The following is a 26,816-nucleotide window of genomic DNA, read 5'->3' as shown; positions in this document are numbered from 1 at the left end:
AAACACCCCCCATCCCCGGCATCTCTGTACGTCCAGACCTCCTCGTTTTAATGGCACTGGTCCTTACAAGTGGGGTGGGACCTGCCCCAGGGCTTCATCTCAACCCAAAGTTCTCCTGGAAGGCCTGTCCCCAAAGACAGTCACCTCCTGACGTCCTGGGAGAGTGAGGAAATTGATGTGTGAACTGGGGTGGGCTGGGACACAGCTCAGACTCGAACACTGACCACTCCCCGGATGGACAGAAGCTCCAGATCTAGGGGCTCCCAGGGAGGCGGCACAGCTTCGCGGGTGTCTGTTGCCATGAGTGACTCCACAATCTTGCCCGTTTTCCTACTGCACTGGCATCTTCTCACTGTGCCTCATTTATTCCAGGTGCAATCACGGGCTTGTGGGCCATCATGCCCATCATCTCCTAGCTGGAGGCCATCATTCGAGTGGGTTTCTAGGAAATGTTTATTTAAATGTCTTATGATTTATGTTTCTTGGATACTATATTCTTCAATTTCACACTGCTCCTCCCAAAGTTTTTTTTTTTTTTTTTTTACTTTTCACTGAGGTCATTAATCTACATGGAGCTGTTCTGTGTATGGTGTGAGGTAGGGACCTGACTTTATTATTTTCTCTATGGATGCCCACCTATCCCCCAACCAGTTCTGCAAGAGGAAACCCCTTCCTTATGGAGTAAAGGCTGTCTCTGAAGATGCGTGTGTTTCTGTGTCTTTCTCTGTGTCCCAGGAGCCAATCTGTCTATATTTCTGCCAACTGCATATTGTTTTAATGAGCATAGCTTACTTAAACACGTATCTGCTAAGCAAGACACTTCCTAAACACAAACACACTTCCTTTTTCTTGAAAGTTGCTTGTCCGCTTCACGTAAACTTCGTAACTTGCCAAATTCAATTCCTTCATGGAATTTTACAAAACCGAATTACATTTGGGGGGAACTGGTAACTTAGGTCACCACAGAGCCTTGGTACCTCCTTACTCAGGTGCTTTATGTCCTTGAGCAAGTGGTCAGCCCTTTCTCTGGTGAAAGTTGGGAATGCCCTTTGTCCAACTTATTCATGGATAAGCTACTAGCTGCTTTTATGATTAACACTGTTTTTCTTCTTTTCAAATGTTTGTAAATTTTACCAGGTCTTCAAGAATTAAGTCCTATCTCATGTGAAGTGTTCCAGAGATTGAGAAGATGTTTTTAAAAAAGGTGACACTGTCCATTTTATGAAGGGAATAGAATCAAGGAAACTCCCAGGGGAAACACAATGCAGATGTTTCAACACTGTTGATTCTGTGTGTTGATCTTGTATCAGTCCACCTTCCAGAACTGTCACTGGTTCAAACACCTTCTACAGGCTCTTATATTGTCCATTTGAACAACGATGCCATTGCAAATGGCAATTTTGTTTCTTTCCACCCAATCCAATCTGCTTTTCATGTCATGTTGCATTGTCCAGTACCTCAAGGGTAATAGTTACCTTTCTTCTTGGTTTTAGAGATATTTCTAGTGTTTAAGAAGGTGAGTGAAAAAAAAAAAAAAGGTGAGTGTACAGCGGTGAAGTTCAGTTATCTTTCTGCAGTGATGGAAATGTTCTATAACTGCACTGTTTAATGTGGTAGTCAGTGGTTACCACTTGAAATACAGCTGATGCAAGTACAGAACTGAATTATACATTTTAATGTGGGTGCATGGATTAATCAACAGCCAAACGTAGGCTAATATATTAGAATTAGTGCAGGCCTGCAGGTTTTTAGTATCTAATCCATAGCAAGTGTTAGTCACTCAGTCCTGTCTCTTTGTGACCCCATGGACTATATAGCCCACCAGGCCCCTTAGTCCATGGAATTCTCTAGGCAAGAATACTGTGGGTTGCCATTCCCTTCTCCAGGGGCTCTTCCCAACTCAGCGATCGAACCCGGGTCTCCTGCCTTGCAGGCAGATTCTCTACCATCTGAGCCACCAGGGAAGACTGTAGCAATTGAAATTCCTATCTATTTGCATATTCCTAATGTGTGTGCGCACGCCTGCTCTTTCGTGACTGCCTCTTTGCAACCCCATGGACTGATGTGAGCCTGCCAGGCTCCTCTGTCCATGGGATTCTCCAGGCAAAAATACTGGAGTGGGTTGCTCTTTCCTCCTCCAGGAGATCTTCCCGATCCAGGGATCGAACCTGGGTCTCGTGTCTCCTGCATTGGCAGGTGGATTCTTTACCACTAGTGCCACCTGGGAAGCCCATATCCCTAATAATGTCTCTTAAATTACATCAAATGTTTTTCCTGGATATAGCATATGAATTTTCTCTTCACTCTGAGTGTGATAAAAATAACTAGTACTCTAAGATTAAATAAATCATTCACACACTCCTGAGATAATTTCTATTTCACAAGGTACTTCTGCCTTTTTTTTATTTTGTAGGGATTTTTTTTTCCTGTCATTTTCTTTAGGGTTTTCACATCTATGTCCATGAGGTCTCCCTACTCTTGTGCTTCCCCTGGGAGTTTCCATGATTCTACTGCCCTCATAAAATGGACAGTGTCACCTTTTTTAAAAACATATTTTCAATCTCTGGAACACTTCATAGGAGATAGGACTTAATTCTTGGAAGACCTGGTAAAATTTACAAATAAAACAATCTGGTGCTCTCTGGAGAAGAAAAGGGATTTTAATATAACTGGTCTCTACACTTTTTCTATTTTACTAAGCCAGTTACTAAGTAATTCATATTCTTTCTAGACAAAACTCCTACTAACTTTTCGTATTTACTGACAATGCTTACAGTGTTCTTCAACTTTACCTACATCATTTCATTCCAGAATCGTTTATGTGTGTGCTTTCGCTTTTCATTACTTTTGCCAGTTTGCTATATTATTAGTCTCTCCAAGCAGTCGACTTCCGGCTTTTGTTAATATTTAATATTGTTTTTATTTCATTAAGTTTTGGTCCTTGTGACCTCCATTCCTCTGTTTTCATCCTAAACTTTGCCCTGATCTTTATATGACTTGAGCTGGGTGCTCCCATGGCAGAAGGCTTGGTCTCTCTCTCCCTAACACCTGCATTTAAAATGAGGCATCTCAGTGTTCAGAGTCAAACCCACACATGACACCAACTCAGGTTTTGACAGCACAGGGCCATCCGCCATCCTCCGCACGGGGCGGCCGCGCTGCCATGCCAGGGTCCCCCAACCCCCAGCAAGGGCGGTCCCCAACACCCGCCCAACCCCCACCACAGAGGTGCTCCGAGGCTACCCACCCCCAGGCCCCTCCCTGGCCCGTCTGGCCCCGTCCCCTCCTCATCCAGAGGGTCCCAAGAAGGACTGCCCCTTCTGTCCGAGTGTGGACGCACGGAAGAACTGTTTCTGCTCCACCTTTCTGCGTTTGGTGGACTCAGCTGGTCGATGGACAGCACACTCGCCCCTTCCTGCGGCATCTCATTAGGCTGTCCAGCTGCCAGGCTTTGCTTGGTGTTGGGGGAGCCGCTATGTCTGGGGTGCTCAGTTCCTCAGTCGTGTCTGACTCATTCTGACCCCATGAACTGTAGCCCGCCAAGGTCCTCTGTCCATGGGGATTCTCCAGGCAAGAACACTGGAGTGGGTTGTCATGCCCTCCTCCAGGGGATCATCCCAACCCAGGGAGCGAACCCAGGTATCTGCATTGCAGGTGGATTCTTTACCGTCTGAGCCAGCAGGGACCACCTTAAAGACAGGTGTGGAAGACACCTTTGCCCATGAGGAAGGGATGGCCATGATGCACATGAAAGGGCCCCCGATACACACTCCAAGCCCAGGGTCTTTATTTCCGGCTGTGCAGGCAAAGCTGAGCCTGCGGGGCCACTGCCAGCGTGGAGGGACCCAGGGGACGACACACGTCTCTGGGCGCTGGCAACACGTGCAGGAGTCAGCTGGAGAGTCGGCAGCGCCGCCCACAGCCCAGGACACCTGGACGGGCTGGGCTCCAGCTGGGCTGAAGGCTGTGCGCGACCCCCTCAGAGCACCGCCTGCCACCAGATGGGTCGCAGGAGGCACTGCTGAGCCCCTGACCCTGGGGGTCTCTGTCTCTCCAGGCAACACTTGGGGCTCAGGTTTCCACGTGCCCTCAGGTCAGCGGGCCCCGCGGAGGGCGTCCTCACAGAATGGGGCTCCTGCTCGGTGCCCACCCAGCTGGAGGGCAGGCAGGCCTCCCGGGGCCGGCCCTCGCCGGGCTACTCTGCCGGAGGGAGCTGCCCGCGCCCAGGACAAGGGCCTGCCTGGGCGCTGGACAGAGTCCGGAGGAAGAGGGAGGTGCCGGTGGAGGGGGAGTGGAGGGAGAGAAGAGAAAGGGGCTGGGGAGGGTCAGGCACGTCCTCTCTGGAGCTGACTCGAGGAGGACTCACGTGGGACCTGGCACACACAGTGCTGGGCCTGGGCCTGGAGGAGGGGGTCACTGAGCTCCGGGTCAGGGTCAGGGTGGACGGACAAGAACAGGAGCGGTTAACCCTCCCCAGGGGCAAGGGGAGGCCAGTCTGTCCGGCCCTCCCCAAGTCACCCGCAGCAGGGAGGAGGCTGAGGGTCCCCCGAGGCCCCCCAGTCCGGCCAGCACCCATGCCCAGTCCCAGCGCAGAGTCCCAGCCCACCCGCTTTGGAGCCTGGGCTCTGAGTGCCGGGGCAGTGGGCACTGCAGAGGGCACAAAGCCAGTTCTCCCTAGAAGACCGGCTGCCCCACGTCCTGCGTGTGGGCGCCAAGCAGACACGGGCCTGCGGCCCAGCCGCCCAGGGGCACGGGCATGCCCACAGAGCAGGGTCGGCACCTCCCCTAGACCAAGTTCCCCGAGCCTGAGCTGCATTCGGCGAAGGGGAACATGGCGGGGCAGGGTCTAGGCGGAGCTCCGCAGGGTCCGCGGGCCCAGGAGGGCGAGGGGCGGAGCAAGGAAACTCTTCCGGGGGGCTCGGCAGGCCTGGGGGTCTGGAGGCTGCTTCCACCCTGAGCAGGGCCCCGGGGAGACATGCCTGAGCCCTGCCCGGGGTCCCCACTGGGAGTCCAGCCAGGCAGCGGCAAGGATCCACGCTGGTGAGCCCCCAGGCGTCTGCTTTTAATGTTTCCTCACCCTCAGATGGTGTAACTGCTACGGTTGTGTTCAGAAGTCTGATTGAGCGCGTGGCCCAAGCACGTGGCTGGGTCACCGCATGTGGACCAAGCGCGTGGCCGGGTCAGTGCCCCCACGTGGACCAAGCGCGTGGCCGGGCCAGGGTCCCCGCGTGGACCGGGCGCGTGGCCGGGTCGCGGTCCCCGCGTGGACCGGGCCAGTGCCCCCACGTGGACCGGGCACATGGCCGGGTCACTGTCCCCGTGTGCACTTGGTGTCTTTGCTCATCCCTTCACGCAGCAACGCAGCCTGGGCGGCCGTCAGCTCTCAGCTCCTGTGACCTGTGCTGCAAGGAACCCAGGGAGGGCACACTCAAGAACACGCTTTCAATCCCTCAGGACATTCACCCCAACGTGGGACAGCTGGGCTGGGGGCCGTTCTGCCCGCCGATTTCCACAGGAGACGCACCGGGCCCAGGCTGAGGAAAACGCCAGGTGCACCCAGGTCCCTGGAGGACAGGGGCAGGCACTCAACCCAGGGGCGGTCCTGCTCCTCAGGACTCAAACCCTTCCTGAGATCAGAAACGTGGATGTTACCGCAAGCAGACAGAGAAAGACACGGCCGTGAGATGCGGTGCAGTGCCGATGGCGGACAAAGGGCTGATGTCCTGGCACAAAGTCACCCACAGAGGAGCCGCCGGGGGACAATCGGCCCACAGAGACGGGCGACGGCGCCCAGGCGGCTCCAAGGGGCAGGGCCCCCGCCTGCAGCACCCTGCCTCCAGGGCCGGCTGGGCCCACGCTCGCCACCCTGCCCGCCGCCCCTGTGTTCAGGCAGAAAAGCTGGAGCTCCATAGAAAATGATGAGAGCCCAGCAGACACCCCCCACCGCCACCAGGGACCCCTCCCAGCGGGATTTGGGGGCAACCTGGTGGAGAACAAGCTGGGGCACCAGGACGCTAAGTAAGGGGGTGCTGCCCACTAGCAGGGGGCTGTCTCCCAAGGCGCCCGCCCCACACCCGAGCCCAGCACCCTGTCCGCCTGTCTGACTCGTCTCCTGGGGTGCAGAACCGTCCCAGCACCCTCATTACACTCCCTCTGCTGCAGTCAAACACATATGATGTGCGATCGGCCACCCTAACCATGTCCAGGGGCACAAGCCAGCGGCACGCAGCACGCTCCCAGTACTAAGCAACCATCGCCTCTAATTCCAGGACCACTTCACCAGTCCAGGGTCGCTGCCCGTCCCCACCACCCTGACCGCGCAGTGGCGGCAGGTCTCTCCTGGTGGCCATGCCTGGTCTAATGCTCTGTACAAGGGATCACACACGTGGCCTTGGGGGCCAGCTCCTCTGCCAGGCAGCGTGCCCTGCGTTCACCCACCCGGCAGGTGTCAGGACTACACTTGGCAGTCTGGGCAGTCGCCACAAACACATGTGTACAAGCGTGGCTCCAGCCCAGTTCCTCCTCTCAAAGAGGGATCTGCTGACCACATGGGGACACTGCATCAGGCCTTTTTATTTTTCAGCTTTTGGCTGCGCTGGGTCTTCACTGCAGTGTGTGCACTCCGCAGTTGCAGAGGGCAGGCTGAGTTGTCCTGTGGCATTCTGCTGTCCAGTCACTCACTCGGGTCTGACTTGTGACCCCATGGACTGCAGCACACCAGGCTTCCTTGTCCTTCATCATCTCCCAGAGTTTCCTCAAACCCATGTCCATTGAGTCGGTGATGCCATCCAACCATCTCATCTTCTGCCGCCCCCTTCTCCTCCTGCCTTCAATCTTTCCCACCATCAGGGTTTTTTACAATGAGTCAGCTCTTTGCATCAGGTGGCCAAAGTATTAAAGCTTAAGCATCAGTCCTTCCGATGAACATTCAGGGTTCATTTCCTCTAGGATGGACTGGTTTGATCCTGCTGTCCACAGGACACTCAGGAGTCTTCTCACGCCCCATGGCCTGTAGAACTTTAGTTCTCTGAACAGGGATCAAACCTGTGACTTGTGCCCTGGAAGGTGGATTCTTCACCACTGGCCCCCGCACTCAGCCTCTGAAAGGCTGCCCCACCGTGTCACGCCAGCAGCGCTCGGCTTTGGCGCAGGGCAGACCACAAGGGTCTCCCGGGCTGGTGAGTCCAGCCCCCACAGTGTGCAGCCCACGAAGGACAAGGACAGTGCTTCCTGGGCTTCCAAGAAATGCTGGTGCCAGGCTGGCCTCCCAGGAGGACTCGGCCTCTCCCGCTTCCTCCAGGCACCCAGAACACAGCCATCAAACCGCGGCCACCTGGGGGGCTACCTCTGTGGCCCCAAATGGACTGACTCTGCGTAGGTGGGAGGGAAAACTAGGCGGCCTTTTGTCCCCAGGGGCTGAGCCTGTCTGTGTGGTCGCTGTCCGCCCCAGTGGGGGCTGGGGCCCTGTGGCAGCTGGCAACCCCAGGCCCGGCCTGAGTCCCGGGGACTGGCCAGCCTGGGAGCAGGACAGGGTAGGGCGGGGCAGGCCCACAGGCAGCACCCTGGGGACTCAGGCTGCAGGCACACACAGCTCTGAGGCAGTGTGGGTGCCCCCAGGCACTCGCTTTCAGGACAGTCTGGGGCGGGGCCGGGCTGGGAGGCTCAGGCAGTCCTGGCTCCCTCCGCACCCGAGCGCCGGTCGCCTGCTCCAGCCGGCCCAGCTCAGCAGTCTCTGGTGTCCAGGCCTGAGGATGCGGCTGCTTCCTGCTAATCAGGAGAGAAGGTCAGAGGTGCCTTCTCCACTTCCCTGCTGGCCGCCACGGGGCTGGGATGGCCCTGCAGGAAGCGAAGGGCAGGCGGGCACCCTGGCACCAAGGCCGGGGCCCTGGCAGGGGCCACCGTGAGCTCCACTTCCTGCCACAGCACAGGCTGCCCCCACAGGGGTCGGCACACCAGGCGGTGGGCCTAAAGTCAGAGGAGCCACGCACAGGAGGAGCCGGCCATGGCGGGATGGCCCAGACAGGCATGGCTGCCGCGCAGAGGTCACATGGGCCCAGCCACCCAGAGAGAGCACCCATGTCCACAGAAGGGAGGCACCGAGCGGCTGGGCAGACACCAGAGCGACGTCTCAGCACGGGGCCTGCGCCCAGCGAGCAACAAGGCCATCGGGACCCCTCCTGGGGCCGTGATGACCAGAGGCCCCGGGCGTGAGGGCCTCCCCCACCCACCGCCTGAGGGGACCCCACGCCGAACCCGGGCATGAGGACAAAGGGGCCTGTTAGGAAGAGCCCGCGCCCAGCGCGTCCCTGCAGGCGAGCGGCGTTACTTCGCGGGACAGCACAATCAGCAAGGGACGTGGGGCGCGGGGCGGCCGGGCACCTCAGGGCCGGAGCAGCAGCGCAGGCGGCCCCCCTCCAGGCAAGAAGCCGCACCAGGCGACTCACGTGGGGACCGCGAGCCCAGCGGGCCGGGAGCGCTGCCTGCACGGGCTGAGGCCCACGGCCGCCTCCAGCCGCGTGCTCAGAACCTGTCTGTACAGTACCGGGCCGGGACCTCCCCCGGGGGCGGTGAGGGGAGGCCGCATCCCAGCCCCTTCAGCGCCCGGCTTCCCCAGGGCTCAGAGCGACGACCCTGGGCTTCCCCGCTGTCCAGGCTCGTCCCAGGCCACCCCAGCGAGTAGCCACAGCCGGCTCTGGGGGCCCCGAGTCCAGGCGGCACAGTCCTCGGAGACAGGCTCCCCCGAGGACTGCCGCGTGTGTGGACAAGCAGCCACCATGGGCGCCGCCTCAGGCTTGCCCGCCCCCCCACCCCGCCTCAGGCCCCGCCCCCGCCGCCTCAGGCCCCGCCCCCCGCCTCAGGGCAGCCCGCCCCCCGCCTCAGGGCAGCCCGCCCCTCACCCCCCACATCAGGCCGGCTCCCAGGAGGGGAGACCTTGCCCTGCTGGCTGTGGGGCGTGGCTGTCTGGAGTGGTCAGGGGGCTCCAGGTCAGATGAGAAGGGGTCTGGGAGCCACAGGGCAGGGTGAGGGCCCAGGCCTCTCTGACGTCTCACAGCAGCTGGTCCTCACACCCGACAGGCACGGGTCCAGGCTGGGGGCACACCCAGCCCCTCCCAGCACACACGGCTGCGGGCCCCTGCCCAGCGGCTCCAGGTGCCGCCAGGACAGTGGGGCCCAGCGGGGCTGCAGACTCTGGTTCCCCCCAAATCCACGTGACGCTTCATGACGCTGTCAGGAGGAGGGACTTCTGAGGATGATGACGGCGGAGGGTGGGGCCCTGGTGAAGGGGTCAGCGCCCTTGTAGACGAACCGCAGGGGGCTCCCTCGAGCACCCCCCCCCCCATGAGGACACAACAGAGAGACACACTGAATCAACCTGCGGGCGCCGTGGCCTCGGGCCTCCAGCCCCAGAGCCTGAGAACTAGGGGCCTGGGGTCCAAGCCGCACGTTGGGATGCTTCGCTGAGCTCATGGTGGACACGGGGCATGAGCCTCCTGGGAGGACTTCCCCTCAGCCACAAGCAGACAGGTGTGCCCAGGACTGAACTCACTCAGGAGTCATGGCCCCAGCTTGGGGGCGGGGGCGGGGGCTGCCACAGGGCTGTGGTCCAGCAGGACGCTGAGCCTGGAACCCACGCCCAGGGCTCCTCTACCCTCACCTCCTCCCGCCTGTGCCCCAAGGCTCCTGCTGAGACACCTCCCCCAGGGCATCCATTCAGGGGCACCCCTGGGCACTGGGGGTGCCCACCTGGCCCTCACAGTCAGGGCCGGACTGGACACCGTGGGGCGTGGCCCTGTCCAGGAAGGGGACTGGAGGCAGGGAAGGAAGCAGGGCGTCCAAGTGGCCCTCAGACAAGAGTTCCTCCGACAGGAGCTGGGCAGACACCAGGTCCCAAGGAGGAGGAAGCTACACCGTGACAGCAACTCCCAACAGCCAGACTCAGGAAAGGCACTTCCCAGCAACCAAAGCACACACACCACCCGCGGGGAAGCCCCTGGCAGGCGGCTTATCACAAACAGGTCAGAGCAGCCAGCAGCCGCGGACAGAGCCCCAGGGTCCTCTGTCCCCGGGCCGGGGCCAGAGCACAGTCACCTGGGCGGGGGAGGTGGGGTTGGCGTGTGGAGGCCAATCCTTTGTGAGGGGGGTTCTGGGACCAGGGTGTGGGGGCAGGGTTCCACACTGTAAGGTCCTCACTTGTTCGGGAGGGACCAGCGGGAGAGGAGGGGTGCTGCGGGACCCGCCCAGCGGCCAACGGGAAGTCAGAGGCAGGCAGGGGTGACCTGTCCCCGCCATGACCTGAGCTGGAGCGACTCCCACGTGGTGAGCCCAGGGCCCTGCAGATGCCCATGAGCGCCCCGCACTGCCCGGACCCAGGAGGCGCCACGCCTGCACCTCTGCTCAGAGCCCGCCCTGGACCCGTTGTCAGCCTGTGTGCCCTCCTCAGGCCCCTCCTTGGGGCTCCCACTCACCCGGACTCGGCCCCTGAGACGCCTGGAATGACCGTCACAGTCACCCCGAAGCCGGCACGACCCTGCGGCTGTGATGACCCCAGCACGGCCCCGCAGGCGCAGCACCCCTAACCCCGTCACTCACCAACAGACGCCTGAAGCCTTCCGCGACACCCCCGCCCCAGGCAGGCCTCGGCTGGCAGTAATGGGCCCAGATGCCCTCCTGCCGGACCCTCGGCCTTTCCCGAGCCCCACCTCTGGGAAGCCTCCGGTGGGCTCATTGGGAGTGGAGCCCCCACCAGCTGCCAGATGAGCCCGCCCCACCCTCACTCCTCTGGGGGCCGGCTGGTGCACGCCCCGGCACCACGTGGACAACCACAGCATTTGTAAACGCGCTCCACACACAGCTCGTCTCCCACCAGAGCCGGGCCAGCGGGAGGGCACACCGTTCAGGGTGGTGACTGTGGTTCTCCACTAACCCGCCAAAGCGTGACAGCCCTTAACTCATGTCGCAACCAGACGGGGCAGAACGTCTGGAGCCCAAGTTGAGGCCCCGGAATGCAAACTGTGACGGAAAAGCGCTTCCCATGCCTCTCCACGCAAAGGCAGAAAGGTCCAGACTGGTCACTGCCCAACAGAAGACGGTACCATCGCCTCGAGGGCAGCTGCAGGGCTGGGCAGCAAGGCTCCGGGAAGGGACAGGGCCCAAGATGCCAGCTGCTGTGGGTCCATGGCTCCTCACCAAGGGCCTCCCCATGGGGGCGTCGCCATGTCCGGATGGGGACATGTGCCCCACGGACAACGCAGGAGGGGACAAAGGAGCCCAGTGCCAACAGGAGGCAGCACGCGGCCTGTTCAGGTGGCTCGGGGCAGAGGCAGCCGGAACCCAGGCCACCGAAGGTCAAGGCCACATCTGGGCAAAGGGCGGTGCCCCCAAGGGGCCGCCCGCCTACAGCGTTCTGCCTTCGGAGGCAGCGACGCCCAAGCCCACACGGCTCTGCTCAGGCCTCATGCACACACAGGGCTGCCCGTGCTGCGGGGGGGGGGTCACCCCGCAGATGCTGGAAACAGAACCAGGATGAGACCGGACATGTTCGGCCGCTCGGCTGAGAGAGACCGGCACGTCTGCCCAAGCAGAAGAGGCCAGGCCAGGCTCCTCACAAGGCTCCCGGGAGCCCCACCCTGTGCCGGCCACTGGGGCCCTCGCTGGTGGAGATGCTGGAGACCAGAGCCCCTCCTGCAGCCCTCGCCTGTCCCAGCCCCCGCGCCGCCTCCCCACGGCCCGCAAGTGGGACAGAGGCACAGGCCACCAGGCGTGCCCCTCCCGAGAACGGGGCTGGGCGGCCCCGCAGCAGGGGGGCATCGTGGCCTGGCTGGGGAGAGGACGGAAGGCGGGTGGGGCAGCGGGGACCAGCCACCTGCCGCGGGCCCAACGGGAAGAAGGGCAGATGCGCCCAGCGCAGTGTCCCCGTCACCGTGCAGTTCTAGCTGCCGCCAGGACCCAAGCCAGCCTGACCATCCAGGAGACCCTGGACTGCGGCCTTGACCTCCAAGGGGGAGAAAGACCAGGCCAGCAGAGCGGCTGCTGCGTGCCCACCGCGCTGAGGGGCTCCCGGAGGACACACAACTCTCACCCGTGGGCACAGCAGTGGGCGGGGGCATGTGGAGTACACAGCGCTTCACTAGAAACCCTGTTCCGCGGGCAGGGAGGTCCTCGCGATGCGTCCCGGCCCTCCTCAAAGCACCCGGGCCAAGGCCACGTCCAAGACGCTCCCCCGGGGCAGAATGGGACTCAGCTTCCAGAGACGCCTGCGCTCTTCTGGGGCCGCTCTCAGCCACTGTCGCGCACCAGGCACAGGCGCTGGGAGGAGTCAGAGGCTCATGCACTCACCGCCCTTCGTATCCTGGAGCCCAAAATACCCAGCACCGGCAGGAACAACTGCCAGCCAATTCCCACCGAGGCCGGAAGCCCAGGGGCTGGACTGGAATGTCTGACGGGCCCAGGCCGTGCCCGCAGGGGCCACGCCGGGCAGGTAGGGTCTGCAGGGCAGCGGTGCCAGGACACGGCCTCAGAGGGTCCCATCCCACCGCCCACCTGCCCGAGCACCCCTACCTCAGTGGCCACGGGTCACTCTGGCCACAGCAAGTGACGCTTCAGGCTCCCGAGGGATCCCCAAGACCCGATCCGGAGCCTCCACGTGCAAAGACCCCAACTCTCCAGACTGCTCTCTGGGGCAGTCCCCTGGCCCCATCCACCCACACCGAGGTCCCCTCACCCACCTCCTGGGGCGGGGCGCTGGGGGGAGGGGGAGCCGGGGTTGGCGCCCGGATCCTGGGAAGATAGGAAGGGTGGTGTGCCCATGAGCGGGGCCCATGCAGCTGACTGCCCGTCATGAAGCATCACAGGAGACGCCATCTGCCCCAAGCACCTGCCTCCTTCCACACTCCCCCTCGAAGGCAGCACGTCACGGCACTGAGCCCACTTTGCTACCTGCTGGGGGAGCAGCCCACCACCCCGGTGCGCCCCGGGGCCTGGCGCTGCCATCGTGGGGGCAGGGAAGGTGGTGAGTGCAGCAAGGGGCCAGGCCTGCCCCGAGACCGTGGTCCGCAGGCCTAGACGCCGAGGCCAGACGCCCCAGCCCCTCTCTCAGTGTGCCTCTCACCTCGAGAGCCCCAGGAGCCCAGCCCACTCTCAACCTCGCCCCGCCCACATCCAACCCCCCTCAGCCTCCAGCTAAACCCATGCCCGCCAAACAGCTCCACGGCCTCCCCGGAGCTCAACACGGCCTGGTGCTCAGCCACGGGCACCTGCCCAGCGCCGCTCCATCACGGCTCTGCCCGCGGCGGGGACGGCCCATCCCACCCACTCGCAGGCCCTCCTGCAGGCTGGGGTGCGGTTTGGCACGGATGCATTTCCTCAGGGAGGAGGGCTGAGGACTGGCCGCTGAAACAGGGAGGAGCAGAGCCTGCCCGGCGGCCAGTCTGTGATGCCACAGGAAAGGGCTACCGCATGTCCAGCAGGTCCAGAGGCAAGGAAAGAGCCAGGAAGAGGAGAGTGCCTGAGGACTTCCTGGGGCTTGTGAGAACCACCCGCCCAGAGCCCAGAGCCCAGTGACCCCAACTCAGGCACACAAGAGAAATGCCCCCCTGGACACCACAGAGGTGACCGCAGAGCCACTGGGGAGAAAGGACAGACCTTCGAGCCAGTCACACCCGACGGACACTGACCTCACAAGAGCCGAACTGAGAGCCACGATGGGGAGACGCTGCCCGGGACCCCACAACCGGCAGGACACCCTCTGGGACAACGGTAAACATCTCAGATACACTGAAAGAACGATGAGTTATCTGCAGATCCTCACTAAAGAAAATCCTAAAGATGCATTTTCAGACTGAGGAGGAGGAAAAATGGAGATTCCCTGGTAAAGAATTGGCCTATAATGCAGGAGACCCCAGTTCTATTCCCGGGTTGGGAAGATCCACTGGAGAAGGGAAAGGCTACCCACTCCAATATTCTGGCCTGGAGAATCCCTTGGACTGTACAGTTCATGAGGTTGCAAAGGGTCAGACACGACTGAGCGACTTTCACTTCACACTTCTGAGATGCAAAAAGAATTTAAAAAGTGGTGAGTTTTGAGATTAATCAAGTATTAACAACAGAAAGTAATAACAATAATCTCATATGGGCTTAAAAAGCATGTTAAAATACTCTAAACAAAAGCACATAAGCATGAAAGTGACGCGTCAGAATAATGTGGTCTAAGGTCCCTCTGTTGTTCAGGAAAAGAATTTACAGTTAGCTCTGACACGCAACAGCAAGCATGCAATTTACATGGTAACCATGAAAGAAACAGAAATAGTGACAAGTTTTAAACTAATATGGTAACCACGAAAGAAACAGAAATAGTGACAAGTTTCAAAATAATAAGAAATGGAATAAGAAAAAAAACCAATGCGTGATAAGGTACAATGAAAAAGAGAAACTTAGGGGAAAAAAAGGATAATAAGGACAAAAATAAAGTGGTAGACATGAACCCAACCATCAGAAATTTAGACAAATAACAATGGACTGAATGTCCTGGTTAAAAAATAAAGACTGTCAGATTAAATGAAAATGAAATCTGCTGCTGCTGCTGCTGCTAAGTCGCTTCAGTCGTGTCCGACTCTGTGCGACCCCATAGATGGCAGCCCACCAGGCTCCCCCATCCCTGGGATTCTCCAGGCAAGAACACTGGAGTGGGTTGCCATTTCCTTCTCCAATGCGTGAAAGTAAAAAGTGAAAGTGAAGTCGCTCAGTTGTGTGCCAAATAAAAAACACACAGCCAGCGTTTGAGGACACAGGAAAGTTTAAAGAAAAAAGGTAGGAAAAGATATAGCAGGCAAATATATCCAACAGACAGCTGAGGAAAAGCTCCGCTGGGTGCAGAGTCAGCCCCTAGCACTCAGGGCCTGTGACTCCGCAGGGCTGTGACCTGAGGACAGAGCTCCAGGTAAACAGCCAAACCCTCCAGGCTCGGAGACTCTTACGTGCTTGCCAAGCAGACAGGAAAGGTAACAAGCCTGAAGACGCTATAAGCCAAGCATGACCCAAAGGGACAGGTATCAAACACGGTACCATCAAGTGCCAAACACACGGCCCTTTTCAGGACAAGCAGAACACACATGAACACTGGCTTCAAACGGAGCCCCAGAGCAAGTCCTAAAACATCCTAAGGGCCCGGTGTCATACTGACCACCCTCTGCGACCACAATGCGACTCAGTTAGAAACAATGAAAAAAGAAGAAATGAATTCAACAATGGAAAAATAACTAACAGAAAAACGTTTGGATGTGAAGAAACTTTGAAATATCCCACCATGCTAAAGAAAGGAAAATGGAAATTTTTAAAAAAGATTTTAAACTCAACAACTCTATGCATAAAAGCTTGTAAAATGCAGCCAAAACATTACTTATTTCACAGGTTTAAAATCTTACAAGAGGGACTTCCCTGGTTATCTGGTTAAGAATCCACCTACCAATGCAGGGGACACAGGTCTGATCTCTGGTCTGGGAAGATGTCACATGCCGTGGGGCAACTAAGCCTGAGCACCTCAGCTACTGAGCCCGTGCTTGGCACCAGGAGAGGCCACTGCAGAGAGGAGCCCACGCGCCACGGTGCAGAGGAGCCCCGCACACCCCAACTAGGGAAACCGGCACGGCAACGAGGGCCCAGCGCAGCCAAAGGCAAATAAATTCACGAGCAATTAAAAAACCAAACACGCAAGGAAAGGAGGAAAAAGAAGGAGCTATGTATGTATCTTAAGAGATCAAAACACGTACACGTAACAAAAATAAAGAGCATAAACGGAAAGGAAGGTGTGAATATTCATTTAAAAAAAACCGACGAACGCTTGGTGAGATAGATCAGCGTGTGGATGCCCACCCACACGGTCAACGGAAAGAACCAGAAGGGGACAGCTCTACAGGTCCCGCAGGTATTTTTTAGAAAAAGAATATTAGGAACAACTTTTTGTCAATAAACTTGAAAATCAAGAGAAAATGGACAAATTCACAGAAAAATGTATTTCTAAAGCTAACTGAAAGGCAGGGAATCATTAAAGCAGTCGAGTCAGCAGTTACCCCTGCCCCAGAGCAACCTGGAGTCAGGTCCCCTGACCGGCGATTTCACCATCGCCTGGACGTTCAGGGAACAAACAGCTCCTGCTTCACACAGAGGCGCGGTGGGGCCGCCCACTCTGCAGGTATCTCGGCATCAGAATCAGATGAGGGCAGCGGATGAGCAGATTACAGACCCCAGACAGAGACGCGAAGGCCTGAGCAAAGTCTGATCCCATCTACCTACCTGCGGGAAGGGGACCAGGGCACCTCCAGGCCGGCACGCTGCTACGTTTCCAAGAGGGAGAGGAAAGTTTAATGCTGGAAGAGCCACATCGGCAGGGAAAGGAGCAGGACAACATCCGGCTCTCAGAGCTTGATCACACCCAGCGCCCGCGCACTACAAGTGCCCGGCAAGCCCCCGCGGAGAAACCCCAGCGCAGCCTCCAAAGTGGCTGGAGTTGAAATGATGGGGGAACACAGGACCTGCACAGAACGGCTGGTGGGCGACGCTGGGGTGCGTGGCCCACAGGGCGGCCACGGCCCGGGCAACCAGCACTCGCCCTGCCGCGGGCTGCAGCAGACCCAGCACACGGACGCCAAAGCTCACGCTCCAGCTGCAGCCCCTTCTGGAGGGTGAGCCAGGCAGAAGGCGCCACAGGAGGGTGCACGGGAACCTGCGGGTTCAGGAAACTCGCAGAGAGATGTCTGACCCTGTAACGTCAATGCACAAACAATGCACAAACAGGACGGAAAATCAGGGGGCAAGTGCAAGGGTTCAAAGTGCCCCAGACCCCACTGAAGCAGGTCAACCGGGGTGGGGGGGTGCGGCAGGAGGCTGCTCAGGGGATCCCCGCAGGGGGCAGGAACAGCAGGATGACAGGACTGGGGGTCACTGAAGGGGGTGCAGTCTGTTCCCTCAAGGAAATCCAGGAAACCGAACCTGCCTCTGTCAGAGCCCCGCGGGCCTGGCACCAGCTCCCAGGGAGAACAGAGAGCTCTCCCGACAGCCCCGGGGAGGACAGACCACAGGACAAGACCAAGGTCAACACCAGGTGCACCTTGGGTGGCATCACAGCCTTGCAGAGGAGAGGGTGGTCTCAGCACAGCGCTGGAAAGGAATTACTGGCCCTTACAAACCCACTGAGGCTCAGGTCAGGGGATAAAACAAGAGAAAAAAACTGGCAAGAGAGATGAACAAGAATTTCGCTGACGGGGAAGTACAAGTGGCCTACATCAGTAATCAGAGAAATTCAAATTAAAACCACAATACCATTTCACACCCACCAGATTGGCAGTGATTAAAAGTCAGGCAGTGTTGGCAAGAGTGCAGAGCAGTGGGGACGCCAGTGGGGGTGAGCTGGCACAGCCACTTCGGGAAGCCTCCTGGTAGTAACACTGAGCACACGCCCCCCCCAAACGCTACTGCCAGTGCAAGAAGGCCCGGGGTGGCTTCTTCACTAGTCCAAACCGGGGGCCAGCCACAGTGCCCAGACAGAGCAAAGACACACCGCTGCCTCACGGGGGCCAGCGGGCACCCACACCGGCAGCTCCAGCGGTCAGAGCCGGGAGCGTGCGCCGAGCACACGGACAGAGCGGTGCCTCTGCACCCAGTCTCCAAACAGGCAGGGGGGACAGCCTTCCCAGGGGGCAGCGGGGCCAGCAGCACCGTGGGGAGGGCCGCCCTGGGACAGGCTGGGGTGCTCTGTGCCTGCCCACCCCATGGCTGCTGGGCCCCAGGCCCACAGAACAACCTGCCTGCCCTGCTCCCCGCCCCACCCCGGGCAGAGCTGTGGAACCCCAAGCCCTGGCGCTGCCTAGCTCCCACCCCTCATCCCGCCCCTTCCCGCACACACACAGCAGGGTGGGCGTTCTAGACCAGCTCCACGCCCCGGACCCCAGCCGCCTTCCCCACCTCCCTCTGGGTAAGACCTCAGTGGTCTTTTCAGAGCCCCAGGAGACTGCTGAAAGGTGCAGGAAAGGCAGGCTGCACTCCTAGCTCTGGGGGGAGGGAGGGTGCATGTACTCGTCAGGAGCAGGGCATCTGTGCCCCCAGGGAGGGCAAGAGGTCGTAGGGGGGGGTGGTTTTGCTGACGATGACGGGGTAGCAGAGAGAAGGAGCACGGTGTGGGGGGGCGGGGTCCAGCATGACCCAACACTGGGCCCAATGCCAAGATGGGAGAGAGAAGGGCGGAGACCAGGCCTGGGCAGGTGAGACCTCCCAGAGAGGAGGCAAGCAGGCAGACATCCTGAGAACACCCCACCCTCCCAGAGGCCCACAGAGGGAGCACCCAGCCTTCCACTGGGCACAGCCACACCCGGAGCTGCGGGCCCCACGCTTGGGAGGGCACGCCGGCACCTCTGCGTGCCCAGCACCTGCCCTGCACACCTGTTGACGGCGCGGCGGCAGAGCCCCCTCCGCACACACGGCCACGTCCTCTGGTCCCACTCGGAGGGCTCCCCAGGGACAGCTCTTCCTGGCTGCCCGCCCGCAGCCCTCGTGGCCTGGTGTCCACTGCAGAACCAGGCCCCGGCATGACTCTTGTCTCTCTTTGCCCTCAGCCTGGGAGCTTCCTCAGGAAGGACCACTGATTGGGAAAAAGTCCACAGAGCTTCCAGCTGGCAGGAGAAGCAGGGGCTGGCCACAGCCCTGCCCCATGGGTGAGCCGCGTCCAGCTGTACTGCTGGGGACCGGGCGCTTCACCAAGTGAAGGGGGCAGCGTCTCTGGCGATTGCATGATGCAAGGAGCAGTGTTTATGTCCAGGGAAGTCCCCAAATTACAAAGCACAGTGCAAACGGAGAAAGGGCGGACACTCCGGCCAGCAGGACAGAGGGGTAGGGTCAGACCCTCAGAAGGGTGAAGGATGAAGCAGTACAGCTCTGTTCCCAGATATGTGTCCTCTGGACACTGCGTGCCCCGAGAGTGACTCCCAGGCCACCCAGGCGTGACAGTGTGGCCGGACGCAAAAGGAAATCTATGGTACCCGTTGGAGAGAAGAGACACCACACCCTAAGTCAACTCCACCGGCACCGCACCGGTAGGCAGGTGCAAGGATGCCGGACCGGCACGAACCAGGTGAGCGCCCGCGAGAGCCCCGCGGATCGCCGGGCCTGTGAGAGCCGGCGCCGCTTCCTCGGCTGCACTGGACCAAGACCTCAGGGACCATCCACGAGTCTGGGCTCGCGCGCAGAGAAGGCGCGCACCCGACGTGGGGCGCCAAGGCCACGGCCCGGGGTGGGGATCCCGGAGCGGACGGCCCCCGGGGCAGGCCCCCAGTGGGGGTCCCGGGGTGGTCGGTCTCAAGCGGGGACCCCAGGGTGGACGGTCCCGGTGCACGGCCCGGGGCGGGGGGGGGGGGGCCGGTATGCAGGTCCCGGGAGGCCGGGCGGGGGTGCAGGCCCGGGAGGGGGCCCGGGCGCGAGGTCCCCGGGGACCGGTCCCCGGGGCCGGCAGGTGCGCGCGGGAACAAAGCGGCGGGCGGGCGGCGTACCTGGGCACGCAGCTGGGGCTGGAGCCATCCACCTCCCAGGTGGCGAACAGGTTCATGGGCACTGGCGTGTTGAGCGCGGCGGGCGCGCCGGCCAGGCCCAAGCGGCCCCGCTCGGCCATGGCGCCGGCCCCCGCCGCTCCCTCGGCGGCCTGGGCTGCGGCCGGGCCGCGGACGCGCGGCGGGCGGGCGGGCGGGCCGGGCGCGCGGAGGGCGGCGGCGCGGTCACATGGCTGCCGGGCGGCGGGGCCGGCCGGGCGGGCGACAGACAGGCCCGCGGGCGGCGACCAGGCTGCGGCCGCCCCGCCCCGCCCCGCCCGCGCGCGCGCCCGCCGCGCGCGCCCGCCCCCGCCCGCGCCGCCGTCGCCCATTGGCTGGGTGGGCGCGCGCTCGCCGACTCGTGCCCAATCATGTCGCGCGGAGGGCTCACCGGAAGTGAGGTTCGCGCGCCCCCTCCCGCCGGCGACCCATGAGGCGCCCCCGCCCGCGGCCTTCGGGAGCGCGCCCCCGCGCCTGCGCACAGGCCCCGCCCAGAGCGCCGCGCCCCGCCCCCCCAGGAGCCGCCGGGAGGGGCCGGAGAGACCCCAGGGTCCGCCAGCGACCCTGAGCCCCGCAGCCACCGCCCCGGCCTCCGCGAGTCCCCGACCCCCAGTGCTACGCATCCCCGAGTCTGCCCGCTCCCACGCGATCCCCGCGTCCCCTGACGCCCCCATTCCCCTGCCGTGCCCCATGTCCTCGGCCCCGACTGCCTGGACCACCCGTCAGGCCCCCGCGGCCCTGGAGTCCTCCGGAGGCTCGCCCAACCCGCGAACCCGCCTTGCGCCCCCGGCGTCCCCGTGCTGCCTCCCCCCACCCCCGCCCCGACTCCCCCGGCAAAAGATCGCCTGGGCGGGACGTGGAGCAGGGGGACCGGGGTTGCGGGGCCAGCCGCATCGCCCTCCCCCACCCCGAGCTCCTGCCCGCGGGCGCACTGGGGCGCTCAGGGGCTTGGTGTGCTCCTCCACAGATCCCTTCTGGAGTGTCCTCTTTCTGCCTCAGCCTCCTTATTATCCGGCAGTGCCCTCTCTGCGGTTTTTAGGATGACACTGGAAAACAAATGTCTGGGAGCAGAGGCGGCCCTTGGTGTGGGGCTCCCAGTGAACTCGGGAACCCAGACAAGGAGGCAGTGACCAGAGCTGCCCACTGGGCCAACGGGGCAGCAGAGGTCAGGAAAGGTCCTGGAAAACAGCATCTTGTTTTGGGGGCCCAAGGAGGGGTCCCCTCCCCCGTCCTCTTGGCCCCGGTTCTGGTCAGTCACCAGATCCTGCTGCTGAGATTTAGGAAAAGCTGTTCTGGCATCTCTTCTGCTTCTTTGTAGCCACAGTAAGCACAGCTGCTTTCCTCCCTGCTCCTGTCTGTGTCTCGTTGTCTATTGAAAACAAGCCCAGCCCCAGCAAACCGACTCGCCCTTGGGGTTTACCCTCCAGCGCCCCTGTCAGCTCTTTCTCCTGCAGCAGGCCCCACGCTGGCTCCCCCCCTTTGTAAGAGCTCGCCTCCAGCTCTGACTCCCTCTCTGGAGCTGCAAACAGCTGTGGCTGCTTAAAGCTGGGGTGGCACTTCGGAGAGAACAAGAGAACCTGTGTTCCCCGCATGTTCCTGCGCCTTTGGTGGGGTGCAGCTGAAAGCCACGCGGGCCGTCTGTCCCTGGCCAGCTGACTGGGTATTGTCTTACATAGAGGCTCCTGCCAGGCAGAGTGCCTGCGCGTCTCATACCTCCGAGGTGGGGGAGGGGACATCCAGAGACCGCCTAGCAGCCTCCTGTGAGGACAGGGGCCTGCTGACCTGAGTGTTCAGCCTGCGATGGTGCCAGGCAGCGAGAGGTGCAGTGGCCTGAGATGAAGGGGCCACCTGACACTTTGTGTCTGCGTGCACTGACATCTCACCCAGGAGAGGACTATATCTGGGGGTCTAGTGAGGAACTTTGGGGTGACTAAGCCAGAGATGAGGGGGCTCAAGACCAGCTGTGCCCTGCGTCTGTACTGGGCACCACTGTGAGCCCTTCACGGACCGAACAGCTCTGTCCCATGCCCATTTTACAGATGGAGACACTGAGGCACACGTGGCTACGCAGTCCCTGGTGGGAGGAGCCAGGGTGTGGTTTCACACAGTCTGGTCCAGAGCTGCCCTGATAACCGTGACAGGGAAGTGCTTAACTCCTCCTGCGAGGTAGGGAGGCAGAGACTAGGAGGGTGCTGTGTGCTCCGTCTGTGGCTCTGTTTACATTTTCTGTTTATAAACGGAGGTGGGATCATATGCACACCACAACAGAGGTGGTGGTGGTGCGGTGAAGTGGACGCCTCACTTTGGGGTCAGTCACTTCCTCGTCAGAACCTGTCCCACGCGTGGCCATTCCCTGTGTCCGAAAATGACTGGACTGTGTGCCGCAGGGTGAGTGCCCCAAAGGCTGGGAGGACGCCCCTCCGGATGGCGCAGCCTGCCACACGCCCCACGCCTGACACACACACTAATGTTGTGAGCACCGCTCTCCTTTCCGATGGCTGTTTTTGTAAAACAGGAACTTGGCTAAAGAGGAACCTCTCTGGACAACTGGGGTGGCATTGCTCGGGAGGCAGCTAGAGGATGGGTTGTCCAGAGCATTGAGGTCCCAGGGGGGCACCCTGAACCCCTGTGCTGAGACCCTGACAGTGCGCCACCTGCCTGCCGAGGGTTTCAAATGCCTTAAGGCCTCGGCTTTCCAAAGGGCGCGCTAGGACGCCCGCAGGCTGGAAGCCCCGACGCAGGAAGACGGGACCACGTAGCAGCTGGCAGCCGCCTTCCTGCGATCCCACCCGCTGGGGGGCCCTGCGCCAGCCAGCCCCGGTTCTCGCTTTTCTTTGGGGCCCTCTGGGCCGCTGGCTCTTGGAAACTGCTCCGTCAGTTCACTCTGAGTTAAAAGAAATCGCCCCAGGCGTGGGAGGCCTCGCGGCCCCTGCCGGCAAGAAGCTCCCCTCCGGGTGCGGACCCCGCGGCGTTCCTCTCCCGCGGGAGCTGCGCGGCGCGTCTTCCCGCGAATGGAGCGCCGCAAACCCGGGAGCGCGGACTCGGAGGAGGCGGCCGTGCTCCTCAGCCTAGTGGTCTTCGGAGCGGCTCCAGCCGGTCAGGTGAGCGCCCAGCGCTTCCTTCAGGACCCAGGCACCTGCTCAGCTGGACGGCTCCCTCCTGCTCCAATCCGCAACTTGGCGGCATCTCCTCTCCCCGGGGCGGTGCTGGGAAGCCGCTTACGGAGGAGCAAGACCCTGGCCGGCCCAAGCTGCGGGCAGAACCCCCTTGACGTGACCTGTGTCCCATCCAGGCCTGTGGGTGGAAGTCGTGGTAGGGCTGAGGCACCATCACTGGGATAGGATGGAAACTGCACAGCAGGCTGGGCAGAGGACAGGATGGCCAGGGAGGCGCGACCTCACCCCGCAGGGCCACTGCTGGGAACGCTGACGGGGAGGCCTGTCTGAGGCGCTCCAGGCAGGTGGGACGGCCCCTACCTGGCCCAAGAGCCGCAGGGGCGGTGGACTCAGCTCGAGGGCAGCCCTGGCCCTCCAGCCGTTGGTATTCAACATAGGGGTAGAGGTTCAGACACAAGATATCCACCCCGCTGAGCTTTGTGAGCCAGGGTGGTGCCCAGCATCTATCCCCTGAGTTGTTATTTTTCAGTCGCTCAGTCGTGTCTGACTCTTTGTGACCCTGAGAACTGCAGCCTGCCAGGCTTCCCTGTCCTTCACCATCTCCCAGAGTTTGCGTATATAACTCATGTTCATTGAGTCTGTGATGCTATCTAACCATCAGGACAGATGGTTATAGATGCAATGCAGGAGACCTGGGTTTGATCCCTGGGTTGGGAAGATTCCCTGGAGAAGGGAATGGCAATCCAGTCCAGTATTCTTGCCTGGAAAATCCAATGGACGGAGGACCCTGGTGGGCTACACCCATGGGGTTGCAAACAGTCAGACACAACTGGGCAACTAAGCATGCATAAGCATTCTGAGACTTGGATATAGTACAACCTGTTTACATAGGTATCCATTTAGGGTGGGGGTTTAGACCAACATCATGTATGTGGGAAAGCATTAGTGGCAACCCATTAAAGTGGTCAGATTAGTCCTTAAGACGTTCATAAGAGCTCATGTTTTAGAGGAAGGGAGGAAGAAGTTATGCTGTCATTACTAATAGAATTTGGTTATTTCCTGAGAAAATGTGAGAGAAGAGCCGGGGAAAGTGCTGTAACTCTGCAGAACTGAGACTGTCACAGGCTGTAGGATGTAAAGGTGTTTGTTGTCCATCCCCAGAAACAGCAAACAATAAAACAATGTGAATCTCTCCTTTCCTCTTCCAGAGGGATAGAGCTCTCAGTCTGTGGCTGGACATGGGACCCCCCAGAGGAGAGACCCCGTTTCCCTGCCTTCCAGCAGAAACTCAGAGCATGCGGCTCGGTTGTGGACCTCCAGGCCGTGGACCGGTACCTCCTGTCAGATCAGCGGCGGCATTAGATTAGAAATAAAGTGCCTGATAAGTGCATGATGCGCCTGAATCATCCCAAAACCATCCCTCCCCGTCCTGGTCTGTGGAAAAATTGCTTCCCACAAAATCGGTCCCTGGTGCCTGAAAGGTTGGGGCCTGCTGCTCTAAAGGCATATCTGCGTGATGGACCACGATGCCGGGAGGAGTCTTCTTTGGGAGGGGCTCATCAAGTGCTCCCCACAAACGGAAAGGCCCCAGAAGGTCACTGCGGGGACCTACAGGAATTTTGTGTCCACCCGACTGGCCACGGATGCCCAGGTTAAGCAGTTTCTGGGTCTGTGTGAGGGGGTTTCTGGTGAGCTCAGCAGTGGAATGGGTGGTCTCAGTAACACAGGTGCCCCCCCGTGTGGGTGGGCCTCCCCAGGGTGGGTGCCCCCCATCCCCCCCACGCCCCCCACCCCGTGCAGGTGGGCTCATCCATCCACTGAGGGTCTGGATAGAACAGAAGGTGGAGGAAGGCAGGATCTGCCTTTCTGCACCTGCCTCAGCGTTAAGCTGGTGTCATCCCATCTCCTGTCCCCGGGTTCTCAGGCCCCAAGTCTTGGGGTGACTCACACCACCTGCTTCCTGGGTCCCCAGGCTGCAAACAGCAGCTCGTGGGACTTCTCAGCCTCCGTCATCACAGGCGCCAAGGCCTCATAGTAAACCTCCCTGGGGGTGCACAGGCCCCTCGTCCGTGGCTCTAGAGACCTCTGACTGCTACAGAGGTTAAAAAGCTGACACTAAACTTCAACTGGAAGAACAAACACGAGCTCATACCTGAGACGCCGTCCTGGGTCTTCTCACTCGGGAGTCGGGGTGACTACAGTGGCTGCCCGGCCCTGTCGTGGGTCAGCCGCAGGGGCGGGTGTAAACCTCGGGGCTGCTGACCAGAAGGCACAGGGGAGGAGGGCACCACAACTAGCAGGCTCAGGAGGAGGGGTGCTGTCCTAGCCAGTATTTCAGGGTCTCGTGTGATGGCCGTGACTAGAGCCACACCTGTCATGGCAAGGGTCCAAGAGGCAACCGGTAGCCCAGAGCAGGCGGGAGGATGGCTCTTCTCAAGGCTGTCTGCTAGACCATCAGGTGTGCAAAACGCCAACGTGGGGACTTCCCTGGTGGGCCAGTGGCTAAGGCACCACGCTCCAGTGCAGTGGTTCGATCCCTGGTCGGGGAACTAGATCTCACACACGGCGACTAAGAGCTCCTATACCGCAGTGAAGATGCAACTAAGATCTGCTGCAGCCAAATAAATAAATAAACGTACATATATATATAATGTCAACGTGAAACCCAGATGGACAACAAAGTAAAAAGCACTGAATACAGCAGAGCAAGCTCTAGACTCGAGGGGACTCTCTGAGCAGAGAGACTCTGGAGGAAGTCGCTTGCGGGTAGCTGGGCAGTGCTTGTTTGTGGACCTGGAGATGTGCACTGTCCCTGAAGCCAAAATTCCGCGGTCAGCAAAGTCAAAAGGCAAACGGGAGAAGAACATCTGTCATGTATAGGGCAGGCCCAGGGTGGTACCCTGGGTACATAATCGCCACCTACACCTACAAATCGCCATGCAGACAGAGAAGATGTTCCAGAAGATGGGAGCGGGTTGGCTAGCATCCCTGGAATCGAAGTTCCCGTACAGAGACGCCTGCTCTGCGCTGAGAGTTAAAGGAGCGGACCTTAGGACCCTGTGTTGGTGTTGGCAGCAAGTGGGTGCCCTGCCCCAGAGGGGCTGCAACGGCAGCTCTGGGGGGAACCCCTGGGGAGGGAGCAGGAGCCCGGGACGCTGCGAGTGGCACTGCCTTGCGGCCACCTAGGTGAGCGGTTCCTGGATCACCTCTTACCTGTGGGGGTCTGAATGCTGGGCACCTGGCCACTGGGGCTTCTGCGAGTGAAGCCTGGAGTCAAGTCCAGGGTGGCAGGGCCAGGCGAGGTCAGGCCAGCCACCGCGCAGCTAACCCCTGAACATACAGCTGTGTGAAATGGTCAGTTAAAACATGGCTTAAAAGAGACTGCATGATACGATCCTATTTGGTTAACAAAACGTGTGTAAATGCATGTACATGTCAAATATATATTTACATGCAAGTGATTATACATGTAAAAGACCTCTCAATGTACAAGGAAAACATGGAAGCTTAGAAGTGAATCGAAGTGTTAAGAAATTATCTCTTTGTAGACAATTCAGTTGATTGAGCTTTGCTTTTTTGCTTCTCTTTATCTCATATTTCCTTTATGGTGAATATGTATTAATTGTGCAAAGAAAATAAAGGAAAATAATGGCAGCGTCTGTGGTTTAAACCGCATTTGCCGCCCGTGGAACATAAAGGCTCCAGTGAAACGGGTGATTGTGCATCTAGAGCAGCATGGGGAAAGCGCGATGCTTGGAAAACCAGGTTGTGTAGCTGAAAAGACAGCTCACCTGGGGTCAGGATAATGCCGAGGAGCCCTCCCCCGTTTACCAGGGGTTGTTCTGGGCCCTGAGAATAAGGGGGCACCTCTGTAGTTAAATTTTGATAGTTCCCTGTGTTCCCACGATGGAAACTGTGTCACAATAAGCCAGTACAAGACTCATGTTGGCGGGACTTCCCTGGCGGTCCAGTGGGTAGGAATCCGCCGGTCAGTGCAGGGGAGGCAGATTTGACTCCTGGTCCCGGAAGACTCCACATGCTATAGGGCAGTTAAGTCTGTGTGCCACAACTGCTGAAGCCTGTGCGTCCTGGACCCGGTGCTCTGTAACAAGGGCCGCCGCCGCAACGAGAA

The 26,816-nt window shown here is 60.0% G+C and overlaps 1 protein-coding gene and 1 long non-coding RNA gene across 8 annotated transcripts in view; one reads left to right on the top strand and one right to left on the bottom strand.

Moving 5' to 3' along the window:
* Nucleotides 1-19,718, bottom strand: part of PACS2 (phosphofurin acidic cluster sorting protein 2) — a 59,267-nt gene extending 39,549 nt beyond the window's left edge. For 2 of the 7 annotated variants that reach the window (XM_043922030.1, XM_043922032.1), the window contains exon 1: nucleotides 19,533-19,718. In XM_043922030.1, the coding sequence (XP_043777965.1) occupies nucleotides 19,533-19,651 (119 nt within the window). In that variant the 5' untranslated portion in view covers nucleotides 19,652-19,718. The remainder of the gene's footprint in view (nucleotides 1-19,532) is intronic. The other 5 variants (XM_043922026.1, XM_043922027.1, XM_043922025.1 and 2 more) reach the window with 3 other exon arrangements.
* A 2,246-nt stretch (nucleotides 19,719-21,964) lies between these two features.
* On the top strand, nucleotides 21,965-26,221 carry LOC122706661. Its single transcript, XR_006344434.1, has 2 exons — nucleotides 21,965-22,669; nucleotides 23,893-26,221. It is a non-coding gene; the product is annotated as an uncharacterized LOC122706661 (long non-coding RNA).
* The last annotated feature ends 595 nt before the right edge of the window (nucleotides 26,222-26,816 follow it).

Source organism: Cervus elaphus, chromosome 13, assembly GCF_910594005.1.
Source record: "Cervus elaphus chromosome 13, mCerEla1.1, whole genome shotgun sequence".
NCBI classification, from domain to species: Eukaryota; Metazoa; Chordata; class Mammalia; order Artiodactyla; family Cervidae; genus Cervus; species Cervus elaphus.
This window is presented reverse-complemented; position numbering and strand designations above follow the sequence as displayed.